This window comes from Daucus carota, chromosome 9, assembly GCF_001625215.2.
Source record: "Daucus carota subsp. sativus chromosome 9, DH1 v3.0, whole genome shotgun sequence".
Lineage (NCBI taxonomy): Eukaryota > Viridiplantae > Streptophyta > Magnoliopsida > Apiales > Apiaceae > Daucus > Daucus carota.
Genome location: NC_030389.2, coordinates 36,075,812 through 36,093,210, shown reverse-complemented (window position 1 = coordinate 36,093,210; position 17,399 = coordinate 36,075,812). Strand labels below are relative to the sequence as shown.

The window sequence follows — 17,399 nt, the reverse complement described above, 5'->3', positions numbered from 1 at the left end:
TTTTCTGTCAAGAGATGAGCTCCAACAACCTTTGGTTTCTGCTTTGACGAGCCACAATGGACAACATCTAATGACGAGATAAATTGTTAATGCAACAAGCACGTATAGTGTGAGACAAGGTATCGGTCCAGATTGATGAGAAGAGAAGGCATTTTGTTATGGGGGTGAGAGATGAAATTGTTAATAGTATTGTATGAGGAAATGGAATGGCAAGGCCAATCAAAGAATGTGAGGTTGAAAAGTTAGTTTTATATTTTGTTTTTTACATGTTGCAAAAATTAGGGCGGGAAATTCAGTTAGGACATGCAGACCTAGAGAAATTAGGACTTCCAACAATAATTGTGTGGCTGTTAACATGTTTTCATCTTCATTAAGACACCTAATTATACTTTGAATTTCCACTTTGAGACAAATTGAGGTTTTGTTTTAATTGAATTTCTGGTTTTTTTACTACCCAGCAAATGTGGCACAAGCCAAAACAACCAACAGAAAACTAATGCTACTGGAGTCTAGACACGACCAAAATATGATTCAAAGTTTGGTCCGGTTCGCGGCAAAAATTATTTAAATGAACCAAAAAATGATACAAAAACGACTTACAAATCCGAATATGATCCTAAATGACTTGTTTTACCTATCTATATGAAGTAAAACTTTATATGTTCGTTTTTGTGAATCTCAGTACATTTTAAACCGTCTCAGAATTAACTTATTTACGGATACAATCTTAAATTTGTAATTATCCCACTCGAGAGATAATGTTGAAATATAAATATAGGTCATAGGATCCATAAAGGGGCATCCTCTAACACCGTTTTAGAGGGAATGGTTCTCTATAGATAATTACTACGTAACAAATTATCTATTATATCATTCAAAAACTCAAAACTCTCGACATAAAAGTGATGAGGGATATCACTGGTTTATATGAGAGAAATTATGCACTGGCGTGAGAAGACGTAGACACTCAACTGCTCTACATTAAAACAAAAAAAAAAAGATAGAAATGGTATTTAAATTTTTTCTATTAATGAACAAACAAATAAAAAAAGAACCTTTTTTGTGCTGTAGAGAGGCAGGGAATCATACAAAACAAGCAAGAATGATGAAGAGTTCAGTGAAGATAAGTTAGATATGCAGATATTATATGTGATAACAAGTAACATGTGTCAAAAACAAGAAAGAGTGGAAAAATTAAGTGAATCTTGCAGAGCCATAATGTTGGAGATATGGTCTACGACCTAACTAAACTGATCCAGTATGTGTGAATCTACAGCCCATCTCTCCTTAATGAGTCTGCAACTCCATCTTGCTAACCTCTTTTCTCCAGCACACATCTATTTACTTGATGAAGCCAGGTTGCTGGTCATGCATTCTGTCATCTTGACAATTTTGAACTTTCCTCCCTTTCAATCTCGAGCTGGGCTAGTGATGGAATCAGGATATTAAAAATAATAGGTATGAATATTTGCTGAAGAGATATTTTGGAAGTCGTGTCAATCTTAAAAAATCACTACTCTCTATATCTCACTCATTTCAGTTCTTTACATTATCTCACACGTATTTTAACTTTTATATAATACAGTTCTGTAAGTTATTTTGAAAAAAAATTGTTTCTGAATAAATTTTTATTCAAAAGTAATTTATGAAATTATTTTATAAGAATCTTAAAATACGTGTCGAACCCTTCATCTCAAGCGTATACAGTTCGGTGAGACGGAGGGAGTAATTTTTAGGTTGCACTGCCAATATCACTGCCCTAGCAACAATCTGATCTGAATAAGCTATAGTGACAAACAGAAAGGGCTGCTAGAATCTACTACATTTTCAATAGCTGTAGCAGCAGATTTCTTAGCAGTAGCAGCCTACAACATTTTCAATAGTCAATAGCTATTTATGTACACATGCAGTCTGAAAAGTTTTTTCCAAGCCAATGCATGATAAATTATTAAGTAGATTTGTTTGTGCATTGAATTGCCGGGATTCTGCAATTCTTTTTGGCTTATTTATTTATTTAATATATTTTGAATTCTAGTCATCAAGTGGGTGTGGCAGTTGAAAATACTCCATTGTTTATGTACTTCATTTATACAAACTCAAATCAGAAGCTGTCCTGCCCTGCCTCTTGTAGTCCTGTTACTGTACTATTCTTCTGTGATCTGTCCACTGCATTATTATTACAGCACTGTAGCTCTTTGATTACTGTTAAATTTAACTTAGCTCACTAATTTTTACATATCCGCAAAAGATTTCATTTGGGCCTTCTCCTGACGCCTTAAGATTTTAGACGGACGGGTTCTCAACATGGTATCAGAGTTCATGTTTGGCGGCGCGGCCTTTACTTACAGTTCACTCACTGAACCATCGATCTCTTGTTACAACATGTTTATCTTTTCTTTAGACAAAATAATCACTTTAAGGCTCGACCTCAATCGCTTTCCAACAGGACCAAAAACAGGGCATTGCCACTGGAAAACAGGGCAGAAACGCGTAACTTCATCAGAGATTTGCTATCAGTGGTCTGTGTCCAAACACCTCATACAAAGAAGAGATATTAAGCACAAACAGTTGATCTTTAATACTGTCAGCTGAACTGTTTGCCCAGTTGCTCTTCTTATATTCACAAACCAAACACATAACATATATTATAAAAAACATTTAATTCCATCACTTGCTACCTTCTCAGCACCAGACAGCATCTGATTTTGTATGGATACAGAGTTCATTGACCCTCCAAAATCTAAGATACTTAATTTCCACTGTCCCTTTTGTAAAATGTTCTCAGTACAGCGCCGAGACTTAAAATAATTTCTGATTCAAACTAAAACATGTATATTTATGTAATAAGTCGGAAAATTATTCAAACTTATAAACAAATAGAATTTGCTAAGTGATACTTTTTCGAGTGATTAACATTTTAACTAAATTTGAATTATAAGTCATCATTTTTAGCGAAGAATTTCATATGATTTTACCTAAAATCTTAAGTTTTTTCTCCTAACACAACGTATTTTAAAAGTTAGAGTTATGTAGCTGAGTTCTTGAAAGAAACAGACGTGGAGAATTCAAATGGTGCTTCATTCCAGGCTTGCATTAAGTTTATGTTGATGGAAGGCTTTATTTTGATCACGCATTTTCTATTGTGACTATCTTTTACCAGTATTTAACTTTTTTGTTAGGAATGCATAAATAAGTAAATTGGCTATCAAGCAATCTTTCTCCACTGAATGGCCAGATATATAGGCACGTATTCAATGCCTCTTATCTTTTAACCAAACAACTGTTTTTTCAAGAATTTACAACATATTCAGCAAGCTTCATGTCTCATTCTGTAGCATTAAATACTCCACTACATTTCTGCACTTATTTATAAGACCAGATGCATCTTCACTCAAATCCCATGACTCTTAGTGGCTCATGATTTGATCCTACAACTTTTTGTTTTCAGTCCAGTTCATAGCTCACAAATAAGGGTGCAACTTTTGTGTAGAGACTTCTAGTGCACCCTGGCCCGTGCTCGAATTCTACAGCCTGGTAGATAATTCGACTGCATTTTGGCGGTTTTAGAATTAATTTTCCTGTTGTGCATTGCTGTAATGGCCATTCGAGCTATGTCTGGCGTTGTGCTTCAGATTTTTGTGGTCTTTGTTTGTCTGGTCGTTTATTCGTCAGCTGCAAAATTTTCTGCTAATTTTATTTTTGGAGATTCTTTGGTTGAGGCCGGTAACAATGACTACATTGTGTCTCTCTCCAAGGCTAATTACCCTCCGAATGGTATTGACTTTGGGAGTCCAACAGGAAGATATACTAATGGCAGAACTATTGTTGATATTATTGGTATGTTTTCGGGTTTTATATATATATATTTAAGCATAGGTGAGTTCACAGATGCTGACATTTTTGTGATGTTTTTTTACACCAGGACAGCAAGTGGGGTTTAGCGAATTTGCTCCACCATATTTGGCTCCAACTACTAGAGGCCCTGTGATTCTGCAGGGTGTCAATTACGCCTCCGGTGGGGGAGGGATTTTGAATGAAACTGGAAAGATTTTTGTGAGTTTTGTTCAAATTTAACCCTTTATAACATAAAAAATGCAAATATTTATCTTCCTATTACTTATTTACTTTAGCCGTCGCTGAGGCACTACGTTAGTGCTATCTGCACGGATGCTAGGCACTTCATCAAAAACAAATCTGACTGTGAAACTTTATTGAAAGTAAAATGCAGCGTTGTGGTTCGGATAGTTAGAGATATTTATGTATGCCTTGTAATGTGCAGGGTGGTAGAATCAACTTGGACGCGCAGATTGACTACTTTGCCAATACCAGGCAAGATATAATAGCACAAATAGGTTTCCCCGCGGCAATGCAGCTATTGGAAACAGCCCTCTTCTCAGTTACAATGGGTTCTAATGATTTTATAAACAACTATTTGGTGCCTGTGCTTTCAAGTGTTAAACAAAGATTAGTATCTCCTGAGATGTTTGTCGCGAGTTTAATCCCTAGATACAGGGCTCAACTTACGGTAAAACTCTCTTACACAAAACTTCATAGCCATTTAAATGTTTATTTACTAAACTGTTGTGTTATTCAAAACTTGTTGCAGAGGATTTACAATTTGGGTGCCAGAAACTTTATTTTGCCAAATGTCGGGCCAATCGGATGCATACCATATCAAAGAGATGTAAATCCATTATCCGGGGATCAGTGTGTTGCTTTGCCGAATCAGCTTGCTCAATCTTTCAACATCCAGTTAAAGAGTCTGCTTATTGAGCTCGAGGCCAACCTCAAGGGGTCAAGATTTATTTATGCAGACGTCTACCACATTGTCGAAGATATCATTCAAAATTATGCCTCATATGGTCAGTTCAAATTGTTCTACAATCTTTATTCACATTTCTTCAACTTAACTCACTTAAACCTTTAAAATATCAGAACTGACTAACAAGTTCTGACACATCTGATTTTAAAAATTCTGACAAGCCAGTTTATACTGAATTTTTTCGACAGGCTTTCAAAACGCAGACTCTGCTTGCTGCTCATCCGCAGGGCGCCATGGAGGAGTCATCCCATGTGGTCCTGGTCCGACACATGTGTGTCCAGACAGATCAAAATACGTTTTCTGGGATGCATACCATCCAAGCGATGCTACTAATGCTCTCATCGCGCAGCGTTTGATCGAAGGTGGAACTGACGATGTTTCACCTATAAATCTCAGACAACTTGTTGAATCTTGAGCTATTAAGTATCAAGTCCTACTGAGATAATTCATTAGCAAATATGGTTATACTATGATGTTATTATATATACTTATAAATTACATTTAGCCTGATTTTTATAGATGATTAGCAACAAGTCCAATGTGACTGATCATTGCCAAGGATGAACTAAAATATATTATCTACAAGAAGAAGATATGATTTATATTGAATGTAATATGGGGAGCTCATCAAATTATGTATGGCTGAGACTAGATTATTAATGACACTGTTGTTCTAGCAGACTACAGTGCCAGAGATAAACTATATATCGATCTCAACTTTAAATGTTCATCCATCCAATATATTTCCATATCTGCTTTTAAAATTGGCGATAATAGCTTAGTGCAATGCATGGTATTCCTTGAGTATTTTATTTTCTTTTAAGGGACTTAGAGCATCTCCAATGCCTCTTAACTAACTCTTAAATATAATATAAAATATTGACTCTCGGAGGTGGGTTCAACTCCAACGACACTTCTTATATTCACTCCTAATTTTATTTTTATGATTAAAAGTAAGTCATGTGCATAAATATATAAAAGAAAGTGGATGGAGAGAGAATGTTTGCTTACAAATTTATTATAAAATATTAGTTAAGAGTGGCTAGCAACTCTTAAAAGTGAGGAGAGAGAAAAGAAATTTAAGGAATTTAAGAGTGACTAGAGTCTATTGGAGCAAGCAAAACTACAATCCTTTTCAAATTTCAATTTAAGAGCCACGATAAAAATCTTATTGGAGATGCTCTTAGTGTATAAAACTGGTGATCCTCTGTTGGGTTCATCTTAAAATTGGAAGATGAGGCATATGAGCTCTATTGGAGAATGAGCTTATGTTGTGTTTGGTTGGGGAGAATGGAATGAAATGGAATGAAATGAGTAAAATTACTTGGAACTAATAGAGATAAGAAGGAAGTTTTGAAATAAATGTAAGTGAAGGCAAATTGCTATGATGAGATTTGAGAAGAAATTGGGGGTAGGAGAGAATGAAGCATTCCATCTCAAATTGAAGGTATGATCTCTAGCACATAATGTAAGGAATGGAATGGAGGAATGAATGAAATTTATTAACAATTACCCATAATATAGTTCATTTTTCATTCCATTCCTTCCGGAATCATTCACCCCAACCAAACACAACATTAAGTGGAGTGGTCCCATGAAAAGCGATCCTGATGCTAGCAACCCACAAGTATTGTGATCCTAGGAGTCATCTTCATGCTTGTAGTGACCCCTGGGAGGGTTGAATAATCTTCGAGGCCCACTTATTAAATGGCCTAGCGCAAAATCATAAACCCATACGATCTAGTCCAATTTAGGCATTAGCAACACCAGTCAAATTAATTGGATGAGCCCACTTTGACGGTCCATATTCAAATGTGATCATGTTGGGGTCCATGCCGATCTTGGATTATGCATCAATTTAAATTTTTAATGCATAAATTGTGACAATCATGGATACAATTAAATTATAATTTGTTTTTACAATTCTGTTTTCATTGTCCTTATTTTAATAAGTTTTTATTACTATTTTACTTCTCGTATGACTTTAGACCTAAATTATTTTCACTCACATTAGCTGTTTTTATAAATTTGGTTAAATATATAACATTTGCATAATAAAATTTAAATAAGCATATAATAGTAGAGTTAATATAATTAATCAATACATGTATATATAGTTATAAAATAATTAATATGTAATAATTGTAGAACTTAAGGATACTGTAGTAATTTCAAGTTGAACCGTTTTTCTCTAGAAACCTACGCTCAAGTATTATATAAACGATACATCCGTGTGACTATCGGTACATCCTCTCTCAACCTCTTATTGTTATCTCATTATTTCTCTCTTTTTTTTCTCTTCGTCCTCCTCTCATCTTCTTATCTATACTCTCTAATCCATCCTTCTTATCGATAACTCAATAGCTCCACCATCAAGAATCATACAACAAAAAACATATCATTATATTATTTATAATATTATTCTACGTGTTTAATTTTTACAATTCTTTGTTGGTAAATGTTAAATTGATAATCATGCTTACTTCGTCTGAATCAACTCGGTAAATTATCATCCATATCATTTTGTATTGTAAACATGGTTGTTTACATTAATTTAACTTCTTTTCATTTTAGTTGGATTGAATGTAATATGAATTCTTACTTTTGGTTTGTCTGTTTGTAAATTGAATCAATAATCGAGTTATATCTGAAATATTATTCTATATAATAAGGATGTCGCTTTTAAACTTTAATTTGACCATAGATCTTCAATCTTTTTGGTGTAATCAAATCTTGTATAAATCAAATCACATGATTTTGGTTCAATCTAAGATTTTATAGTTAATAAGTTGGTTTACTACAGTTCGATATAAGAATCAGTTGATAACATGATTATAACACAAATATTTTAACCCGATTTGTATTACTCTGTTTCTTTAAATGTTCATACCTCATTCACTATGTTTCAGTATATAAATTAATGTAATGATTCATATTTGCAGTAAATAATGAAGAAAGTGCTCCAAAAAATTGAGTAAGATGATCTAATTGCTCCAAAATCAAGGAGAGGTTGCTGCCTTGGCGGGTGCTATAGGTTCAGTTGTTTCCTTTTCATGGAGGAGGAACTCAACATCAGAGAGATGATAGATTTTGTGCTCTTCACAAATGGAGGAAGTCGACATTGAAGAAATGAGACGATATACCAAGATATCGATAGAGCTTTGAGTCATATTATTGTTAAAGGATAGGCAATTTTGTATTCACATTTGAAATAGAAAACTCGATAAATGTTAGAAGTATAATTAATACTTAAATTGTAAATATTGAAAATTGTAAAATGATGATGTTGTTATCTCTTGTTTCTTGTATCTGCAATTATAATGCAACAATAATACCAGAATAATGCAAAATTTTCCATAATAGTATGGTTGATCACGTAAAAAAGTAAAACTTCATTGTTTAAAATCATTATACAATCAATTGGAAATTATAATTAATAACATTACTCTTATAATTTTTTATTTAATTTATTTTCTTAACCCAGATTCCTCGATCAGTGACTCAATTAAAATCTACTTCTATATATTAAATGGCAACCAAGGGCAAAAAAAACAAAAGAATTAGGCATGAAAAGTCCATTATACCCCCTACTTTACCTATAATTACAAGAATACCAATATGGTTCATTTATTATATTCAACATATTAAATATCATTAATTAAGGTATTTACACATAAATATATATATATATTAATTACACTTTTAATTTAATTATGAGCCCTCATGTACAAAAGTTTTTTTTAACTAATATATTCATACAAAAAATATTAAATGCTAACAATTAGTTAATTTACAAATATTTTTTAATAGAACTAATTTTGGAACATTTAATCAAACTATCATTTATTAATTATAAATTTAAATTAAGATCTTCTAAATCTCATTTTTTATAAAATAAAAATTATTTACTTGTAGTGGACTCATGTGACAACTTAATTAAATCCAATAATCACTGTTTTAAAAACCAAATTATGATTTGACTTAGTGATTATATCGAGTAGTGAGTACTCGGGTAAATATAGAAGTACTGGAAAAAAATTGGATTTATTTATAAATTAATTTTGGAGATTAAATTATTAACATATGTATATTATACGATAACTTATATTATATATAATAATATTATATCCAATTTCGCGAGTTTTGGATAATTATGTCACTATATTTAATCTTTTCAGCTTTAAATCTTTTTCCATTCATTAAATTTCTTAACGTCTAAATCAAGTTAGCCCAAACTTGTAACGAGTTTTATTCGAGTGGCATTTAAAATTGAGTTATCATCCAAACAATATAAAATTAGCTTGAAAAAGAGTTCGAGTGCATGTACTCAACCAAATTACAATTCAAATCAGTCGAGTTTTAGACAACTGGCTATTAAATAAAATAATCACATATAATTTTATAAAAAATAAATCAGCTTGTTAAATATTGATAAACTTTCATGATAAGATAGTAATAGAATAGCAAATGATCATTCGACCGACTTATGATCATAATATTGTTCAACATATATATATGTGTAGACTGGTTATAAGAAGACTGAGAGAGAGGAGGAGAGAAAGAGAGACAAAGAGAGATAACAGCTATTGCGTGTATATGAACTTTAATCGACTCGTATAGTTAAACTTTTATATGTGCATGTGCTTGAATTCGATCATATCACTACGGGTGATCGTAATTTGTGAACATTTTAAATCAATTTCAATTATTTATATGTTTTATAGATTAAAATATATAATTTGTGTCTAAAAATTCTACCCGTGTCATTATAATTTGATTGAATAGTCCACTAGACTTCACTGATTGTTAAAATCTCTCATATACAAATTATATCGTGTTAGTCTGAGTAAATAAAAATATATTTACTATCATGAGTTAGATATTATTGATGTTATTAGTTGGTTTCAAAATAAAATTATACTTAAAACTTTAATAAAAACACAATTATATTATAAAAACAAACAAAAATCGAGTTTTACTCGAGTGGCACTCAAAATTGAGTTATGATCCAAACAATATAAAATTAGCTTGGAAAAGAGTTCGAGTGCAGGAACTCAACCGGATTACAACTCAAATCAGTCGAGTTTTACACAATTGACTATTAAATAAACAGTCACATATGATTTTATAAAAAATAGATCAACTTAATAAATATTGATAAAGTAATAAGGTAGCAAATGATCGCTCGACCGACTGATGATCATAGTATTGTTCAACATATAAATATGTGTAGACCTGTTATAAGAAGATCGAGAGAGAGGGGGGGAGAAAGAGAGACAAAGAGAGATTACAATTATTATGTGTATACTTTGATCGACTCATAGGTATAGTTAAACTTTTATATGTTCATGTGCTTGAATTCGATCGTATCACTAAGGGTGACCGTAAATTGTGAACATATTAAATCAATTTTAACTATTTACCTACTTTATAAAAGAAATTATATAATTTGCGTCTAAAAGTTCTACCTCATTATAATTGAATTGAATAGCCCACCAGACTTCACTGATTGTAAAAATATCTCATATACAAATTATTTCGTGTTAGTCTGAATAAATAAAAATATATTTACTATCTTGAATTAGATATCATTGATATTATTAGTTGGTTTCAAAATAAAATTATACTTAAAATTTTAACAAAAACACAATTATATTATAAAAACAAATAAAATTAGTAATTAAAATAAATAATATATATTTTATAAATGCTCTTGCAAGGGCTTCTGCTCTAGTTAATCATTAATCATATATATAACTAGTTGAGAAGCCGCGCGTTGCGGCGGCCTATAAAAATTATACTAATAATTTAATATTAATATTTGTAGAATAAAATAATTTTGTGGCTGTTTATAAAAGGTATATTAATGATTCAAAATTAATATTTGTAGGATAAGATAAATTTTATATTATAAAAATCTTGATGTAATACCATTAATAATATATAAATTTGTAAAATTGGACTATAATTCATGGTAAAAAAAACGAAAATGAATTTATACACGTAATTAACAATTTAAAGTGTACGACGAATCTTAATTTATTTTTTTTTTGAAAAGTAATCATGTTCTTACATTGTCACCCTCCAAATTTTTTTGGATTGATTGTGAACAAAAACATATAACTTAAATCGGTGAGATAGTGGTCTATAACTACCGTTGCTTGTAACAACCTTTATTTTTTAATACCGTATAAACAGCCTTCACTTAAAAGTTGTTTGAACGGAGCAAACAGATAATGCATGAATAATTTTTTCCTGTATACAAAGTAAATCATATAAAAATTAACAACAAAAAACATGTCCGATGAACAAAACAAATATTATAAAAGAAAACCAACAAACACACATCATTAATAGTTAATTTGTTGATATCGTCCATCAATATCGTGTCAACACTATATTCTTTTCCCGTGTTTGGATTTGTCGACTCCCACATGGCGGTTTATAACTACCTTTGCTTGCAACAACTTTTATTTTTTTTAATACTGTATAAACAGCTTCACTTATCGTTGCAGAATAACGGCACCACCGAGTTAGGAATCGAGCAAGAGAACTATCATCAGAGAGAGGCAGAGTTGTGGTATTGAGAGATAGGAGACTGTGTTTAGATGATCTAAAACCCTACAATCTATAGGGTATTTATAGGTATAAAGAGACTTGTGTGCTACTCTTTCCCATAATTAAATAATCTGAAACAAAATCAGATTAAAATTTTCAAGCTACTATATTCCATAAATAATCTGAAACAAAATCAGATTCAGAAACTTGCTTCTAATATACCAAAAACTAAGAAAGGTAGTTCTAATTTTTGATATTTTTCATCCAAAAATTCCAAAAAATTAGAAAAATACATAAATAATCTGAAACAAAATCAGATTCAGAAACTTGCTTTATTAATATTTGTAGAATAAAATAATTTTGTGGCTGTTTATAAAAGGTATATTAATGATTCAAAATTAATATTTGTAGGATAAGATAAATTTTATATTATAAAAATCTTGATGTAATACCATTAATAATATATAAATTTGTAAAATTGGACTATAATTCATGGTAAAAAAAACGAAAATGAATTTATACACGTAATTAACAATTTAAAGTGTACGACGAATCTTAATTTATTTTTTTTTTTGAAAAGTAATCATGTTCTTACATTGTCACCCTCCAAATTTTTTTGGATTGATTGTGAACAAAAACATATAACTTAAATCGGTGAGATAGTGGTCTATAACTACCGTTGCTTGTAACAACCTTTATTTTTTAATACCGTATAAACAGCCTTCACTTAAAAGTTGTTTGAACGGAGCAAACAGATAATGCATGAATAATTTTTTCCTGTATACAAAGTAAATCATATAAAAATTAACAACAAAAAACATGTCCGATGAACAAAACAAATATTATAAAAGAAAACCAACAAACACACATCATTAATAGTTAATTTGTTGATATCGTCCATCAATATCGTGTCAACACTATATTCTTTTCCCGTGTTTGGATTTGTCGACTCCCACATGGCGGTTTATAACTACCTTTGCTTGCAACAACTTTTATTTTTTTTAATACTGTATAAACAGCTTCACTTATCGTTGCAGAATAACGGCACCACCGAGTTAGGAATCGAGCAAGAGAACTATCATCAGAGAGAGGCAGAGTTGTGGTATTGAGAGATAGGAGACTGTGTTTAGATGATCTAAAACCCTACAATCTATAGGGTATTTATAGGTATAAAGAGACTTGTGTGCTACTCTTTCCCATAATTAAATAATCTGAAACAAAATCAGATTAAAATTTTCAAGCTACTATATTCCATAAATAATCTGAAACAAAATCAGATTCAGAAACTTGCTTCTAATATACCAAAAACTAAGAAAGGTAGTTCTAATTTTGATATTTTTCATCCAAAAATTCCAAAAAATTAGAAAAATACATAAATAATCTGAAACAAAATCAGATTCAGAAACTTGCTTCTAATATACCAAAAACTAAGAAAGGTAGTTCTAATTTTTGATATTTTTCATCCAAAAATTCCAAAAAATTAGAAAAATAGAACGGAGCGATGTGAGAGGCGCCACATACACGCCCCTCGCTTCTCCTTTATACAAGTATATTGATAGATCCTTCACAATAAAAATCGCTTTCCGTGGCTGGATAGCAATTAGCACAGACAAGTTGCCTGGTAGAGATCCGGCTCCGGCTTACTTTGCTCGGTAAAAAAATACTGGTAGATTCCTCTTCAAAAGAATCGAAACTTTTTAATTGAAAACCTAATTTCTGTAGATTGTTTAATTCCTTGGCGTTGGCCTTGTAGAATACATATAGCTCAATTCGCTCACATAGACTTTGATTTGGCTGTTTTATATGTGTTGTATTGATATTTACGGAATTTACTGCCTGTAATGATTTGTTAGATTGGTGATTGTTAAGTTAATTCATCTTACGATATTTTGATAACACAGATTAGGTATTCGGCAGAAGAATTGAAATAATGAGGGGATTTTATGAGACCTGAGCATACATTTGGGAATGATTGTTGTATTCTTACTCAGGCGCTCGGTTAAGGGGAAATGGAATGTGATTTTCATTTGTTATTGTCGGGTTAAGTGGTATTGTTGGTTAGGATGAGGAACTCAATTTCGTTAAGTTGGTTTCTAATTCCTTGGTTACCCCATCATGCCGCGAGAATTGAAATCATTTCCGTGCCCGTTTCTCCTAATTCTAGTTCCTGTTTACCATCCAGCACCCCCTTGTTTGTAACCTGTTGATTTCGGTAGTTTATGAACAATATGGTATGTAGGTAGGTATGCAATGCTATTTCTTGAATTTACTATAGTTTGTGGCTCACATATTTTTTCTATCACATATCCATGATTATCTGCCTCGGGAATCTTGTCTTAGGTTAATGATTAATAAATATATTGATTGTATTTCATTTCATGTTAAATGTAAATCACTGTCGCCTTTAATAGATCAAGAAATAAGTTGGCGAGGACACAATGAGCAACTCTGCATCTGGATCGTCTTCGAAAACGAGAGTTGGGTTGTCCCAGCAATCAGAGCCTACATTTAAGCGCAAACGAGCTGTATTTCAGAAAGACTGTAAGTAATTTAAGTTCAAAAACACCCATCTTCGCACTTCATGTTTGTAGATTTTTCCTAATTACAGGGATTCTGATCCTCGTTCTGGTGGAATGTAACAGTGCAGCATATGATGTATGGTTTTGGAGATGACCCCAATGTAATTGTTTATACCCCCTCTTGTAATTTATTTTAATTCTAATGTTAGTTTATTATCAAAATGGAACTTAGCATATAAATTTATTATATTAGTCATAGATCAGGGCCTGACTTGTTCTTTGTTGTCAGAGGAATTTTCTTATAGAGTTTATGCTCTAGCTATTTTGTAAATCATTTCTGACTCCTGCCTAGTAGTAATCTTGCAGTAACCAGTAACTACCTTACTACATAGGGTGTACACTTGTCGAGGAATCACATTAATTTGGTTTTTCCCGTCAATTAGTGAACTTTTTTTGAAATCTAATTTCACTGCATTATTTTTTCATCTCACAACAATCAATTTACACCACATGTGCTGTATTTCAATGTGATTTAGAATTTTTTTTAATTTTGTGTTTAGTTTTTATTTTAAGGATGTTTTTAGTGGAGTAGGACCATATATATATTTTTTTATGAAGATGTAATAAAATATTTCCTCCATTCCAAAATAATAGTCTCTTTTACTTTTTGCACGTAATTTGAGGTGTAAAGAAAACATACACATTATTTTTCAAAATTTTCTTTTCCTAAATAAAAGTTTAACATCTATATTTTTATTCTGAAAAAAAATGGAAAATAATGTATAGAAATACATTTTTTTTGCAACTCAAAATACGTGCAAAAAATCAAAGCGACTATTATTTTAGAATGGAGGGAATATAAACTACATTTATACATGATCATATACTCTTTTTATACAATTTTGCAAATTAAACTAGGCTTCATGCCCACCAATATGCAAATAAATGCTCATACCTGCCTCCTTACTAATCCTTCACATATTTCTTTTAATTTTGATTTTATATTGTTTTACTTTCCCATAATCAGAAAGAAATTTTGATTTTTGTACCCCTAATTCTTCAAAAAAAATTCTTTATTTATTCCTACTTCATCCATTCTATCTGTAGAAACTGAACCTTATATTCCTGTAACGTTTTTAGTTTAAAATTAGTCATTTAAGAAGTATCACTGTCACCAATGATTCATACCCAGCATCATTGGAACCTCCAGATGCGTATTAGGATCTAAAAAACTATTAGTGTTATTTTTAAGACATCATTGTAACATACCCGGAAAACAAGACAGTGCTTATTGTACTCTATATTGCTAAGAGAATATAATGGGGAAGAAACCAACAGCGCTATGATTTCAATTCTTAGCAAGTGCTCTTTTGTATTCATGAGTTTTTTGTGCTGCATTAACAGCCCCTTCCAGAAACTGTGGCACTCGTGGAGGACATCGTTGTTGAGTATGTGACAGACTTGGTAAGCTCGGATTTAAGTTTTTGACAAGTTTTGAATCTCCCTTCCACACCTACCCCCACTGGGACACCCCCAAACCAATGAATGGAAGAAAAAAAACCCAAAATAAACAACACATATGATTCCTTCCTTTTGGGCATTGGCAGAATGAATATGCATCATTTATCACGTTGAATGATCATTTACAGGTTCACAAGGCTCAGGATATTGCGTCTAAAAGAGGAAAGCTTTTAACTGAGGATTTCCTTTACTTAGTACGGAAGGTACTTTCATCTGTTATGTAGTTTGTTCATTACTTCTTTATGATTTTCTTTAATTTTATGCAATCCCCAGTCTATATTACATCTTTGTTAGGCTAATATAGTATATGAGCAAATTTCCGTAATCTAGTAGTGACAGTCTTTTTAGCTGGTACCTTCTGGAACAATTTGTTCAGTTCTCTGGTTTTGCCTTTGAGGAATACAATATTACAATACAATATATTGTACTGAAAATTTATAAGAATTTAATAAACAGGTGTTTCCAAAGTGAAGTTTAATTAGCACTTTTAACTTATTAAGCAAATGTATTTTTCAATAATTAATTACTGAATTAATCTCATGTACATAAGCAATTAAGCATCCAAAACTAATATCCCTACAAAAATCAAATTTAGTTATTATAATTATAAATGCTCTAAACCTATATAAAACACTTGCAAGATAACCTATTAAACATAAAAAAACAGTTTTATGAAATTTGTATAGATTGACAATAAAAATGCCATAATTTGAGGCTTCTAAAGTCTCTTTTGTTGGGTCATGTTTTTCAAGTGTGCGATGCATCATATGTGATGAATTTACCGGCCTTACATGGATGATGGTATGAACAGAATGATAGGTCATATCGCATTTTATGAACCGATTTTACTTGCCTAGTTGTCTCACTGATGATATGAGTAGTTGCAATTTAAGAGTCGAAAGATGAATCTATGGAAGTATAGATGTCGATTATTTTACTATCTCTATGATTGTTGCATAATAATGAAAATCTAATTTGTATTTAATCTTTACAGGATGCCCCAAAGTTTAACCGGTGCACTGAACTTTTGTCCATGAACGAGGAGCTGAAACAAGCAAGGAAAGCTTTTGAAGTGGATGAGGAGAAATTGGCAACCATAGAGTAGAAGTTGATTATGTTTATTTTGTTTTGAAAAATTAGATGGCTTCTCCGGTAATTACTAGTAGTACTAGTACATGTTATTCCAAAGTAAGTTTGGTTTAATTTTTTAAAAATCGGATCGGTTCGGATTTTTCCAGATTGGGTTCTAGTTATATCCCGTTCGAATAATCGATTTTTAGGCTTTTTTTATTTTTAGGCTTTTTTTTTTGTCAAATTTAGAGCGGATTCCATCAATACTTTCAAAGAGACTTAGTCGGGACAAACCCCCGACTGATCATGCAACTAGGTAGAAAAACAAATAAACGAGCTATATAATTAGCCACTTTATTCCTGGATTGCTTAACCACTTGAATATAAATATTCAGAAAATTAAAAATGAAGATAAAGATATTTTAAGTAATCCAGCTTGCATCTCCATTGAAAATAGTAGTTTCGCAATTGACCTTCACAATAATTTCATGAATAGTGCAAAGTTCACAGGAACAGTTGCAAGAACTGAGTTTAGAGGTATGTCATGAATAAATATTTTTTGTGAGAAGTGATCACATGGGATATTGACTACTGTTTTAAACACACCAGCTATCTACTTGACTGTTGATGCAAGATTTCCAAATCAGGTACATTGTAAAAATCTTCTTCAACACAACCAATATATCGCACAAAACGAAACTGAGAAACAATCAAACACACGAACAATAACTCAAACAGAAAGTGTTGTTGATGCGAGATTTTCAAATCTCCCAATATATCATAAAATTCATTTTCAAACACGACCAATACATGACAATCAAACACATAAACAGTAACTCAAACACATAAAACAGTAACTCAAACAGAAGGAGATGGGATGATCGACTCTCATGAGAGAAAATTTTCGT

The 17,399-nt window shown here is 31.6% G+C and overlaps 2 protein-coding genes across 6 annotated transcripts; both read left to right on the top strand.

Annotated features, from left to right (window-relative positions):
- Window positions 1-3,400: 3,400 nt before the first annotated feature.
- On the top strand, window positions 3,401-5,425 carry LOC135149223 (GDSL esterase/lipase At4g16230-like). The gene is made up of 5 exons (XM_064084253.1): window positions 3,401-3,837; window positions 3,923-4,053; window positions 4,280-4,525; window positions 4,607-4,862; window positions 5,011-5,425. Exons 1-5 carry the CDS (start codon window positions 3,597-3,599, stop codon window positions 5,235-5,237), a joined length of 1,101 nt encoding a protein of 366 aa, XP_063940323.1. The 5' UTR covers window positions 3,401-3,596; the 3' UTR covers window positions 5,238-5,425.
- A 7,491-nt stretch (window positions 5,426-12,916) lies between these two features.
- LOC108200718 (transcription initiation factor TFIID subunit 13) lies at window positions 12,917-16,710 on the top strand. Of its 5 annotated transcripts, none has more exons than XM_017368963.2 (7): window positions 12,921-13,046; window positions 13,282-13,611; window positions 13,792-13,921; window positions 14,023-14,060; window positions 15,304-15,363; window positions 15,549-15,623; window positions 16,415-16,710. In XM_017368963.2, the coding sequence occupies exons 3-7, from the start codon at window positions 13,819-13,821 to the stop codon at window positions 16,523-16,525; spliced, it is 387 nt and encodes a 128-aa protein (XP_017224452.1). In that variant the 5' UTR covers window positions 12,921-13,046; window positions 13,282-13,611; window positions 13,792-13,818; the 3' UTR covers window positions 16,526-16,710. The 5 variants fall into 5 exon arrangements, with proteins under 5 accessions (XP_017224450.1, XP_017224452.1, XP_017224451.1 ...); XM_017368962.2 differs by having other exon boundaries at window positions 13,282-13,619; XM_017368961.2 differs by lacking the exon at window positions 13,282-13,611 and having other exon boundaries at window positions 12,917-13,046.
- Window positions 16,711-17,399: the final 689 nt, after the last annotated feature.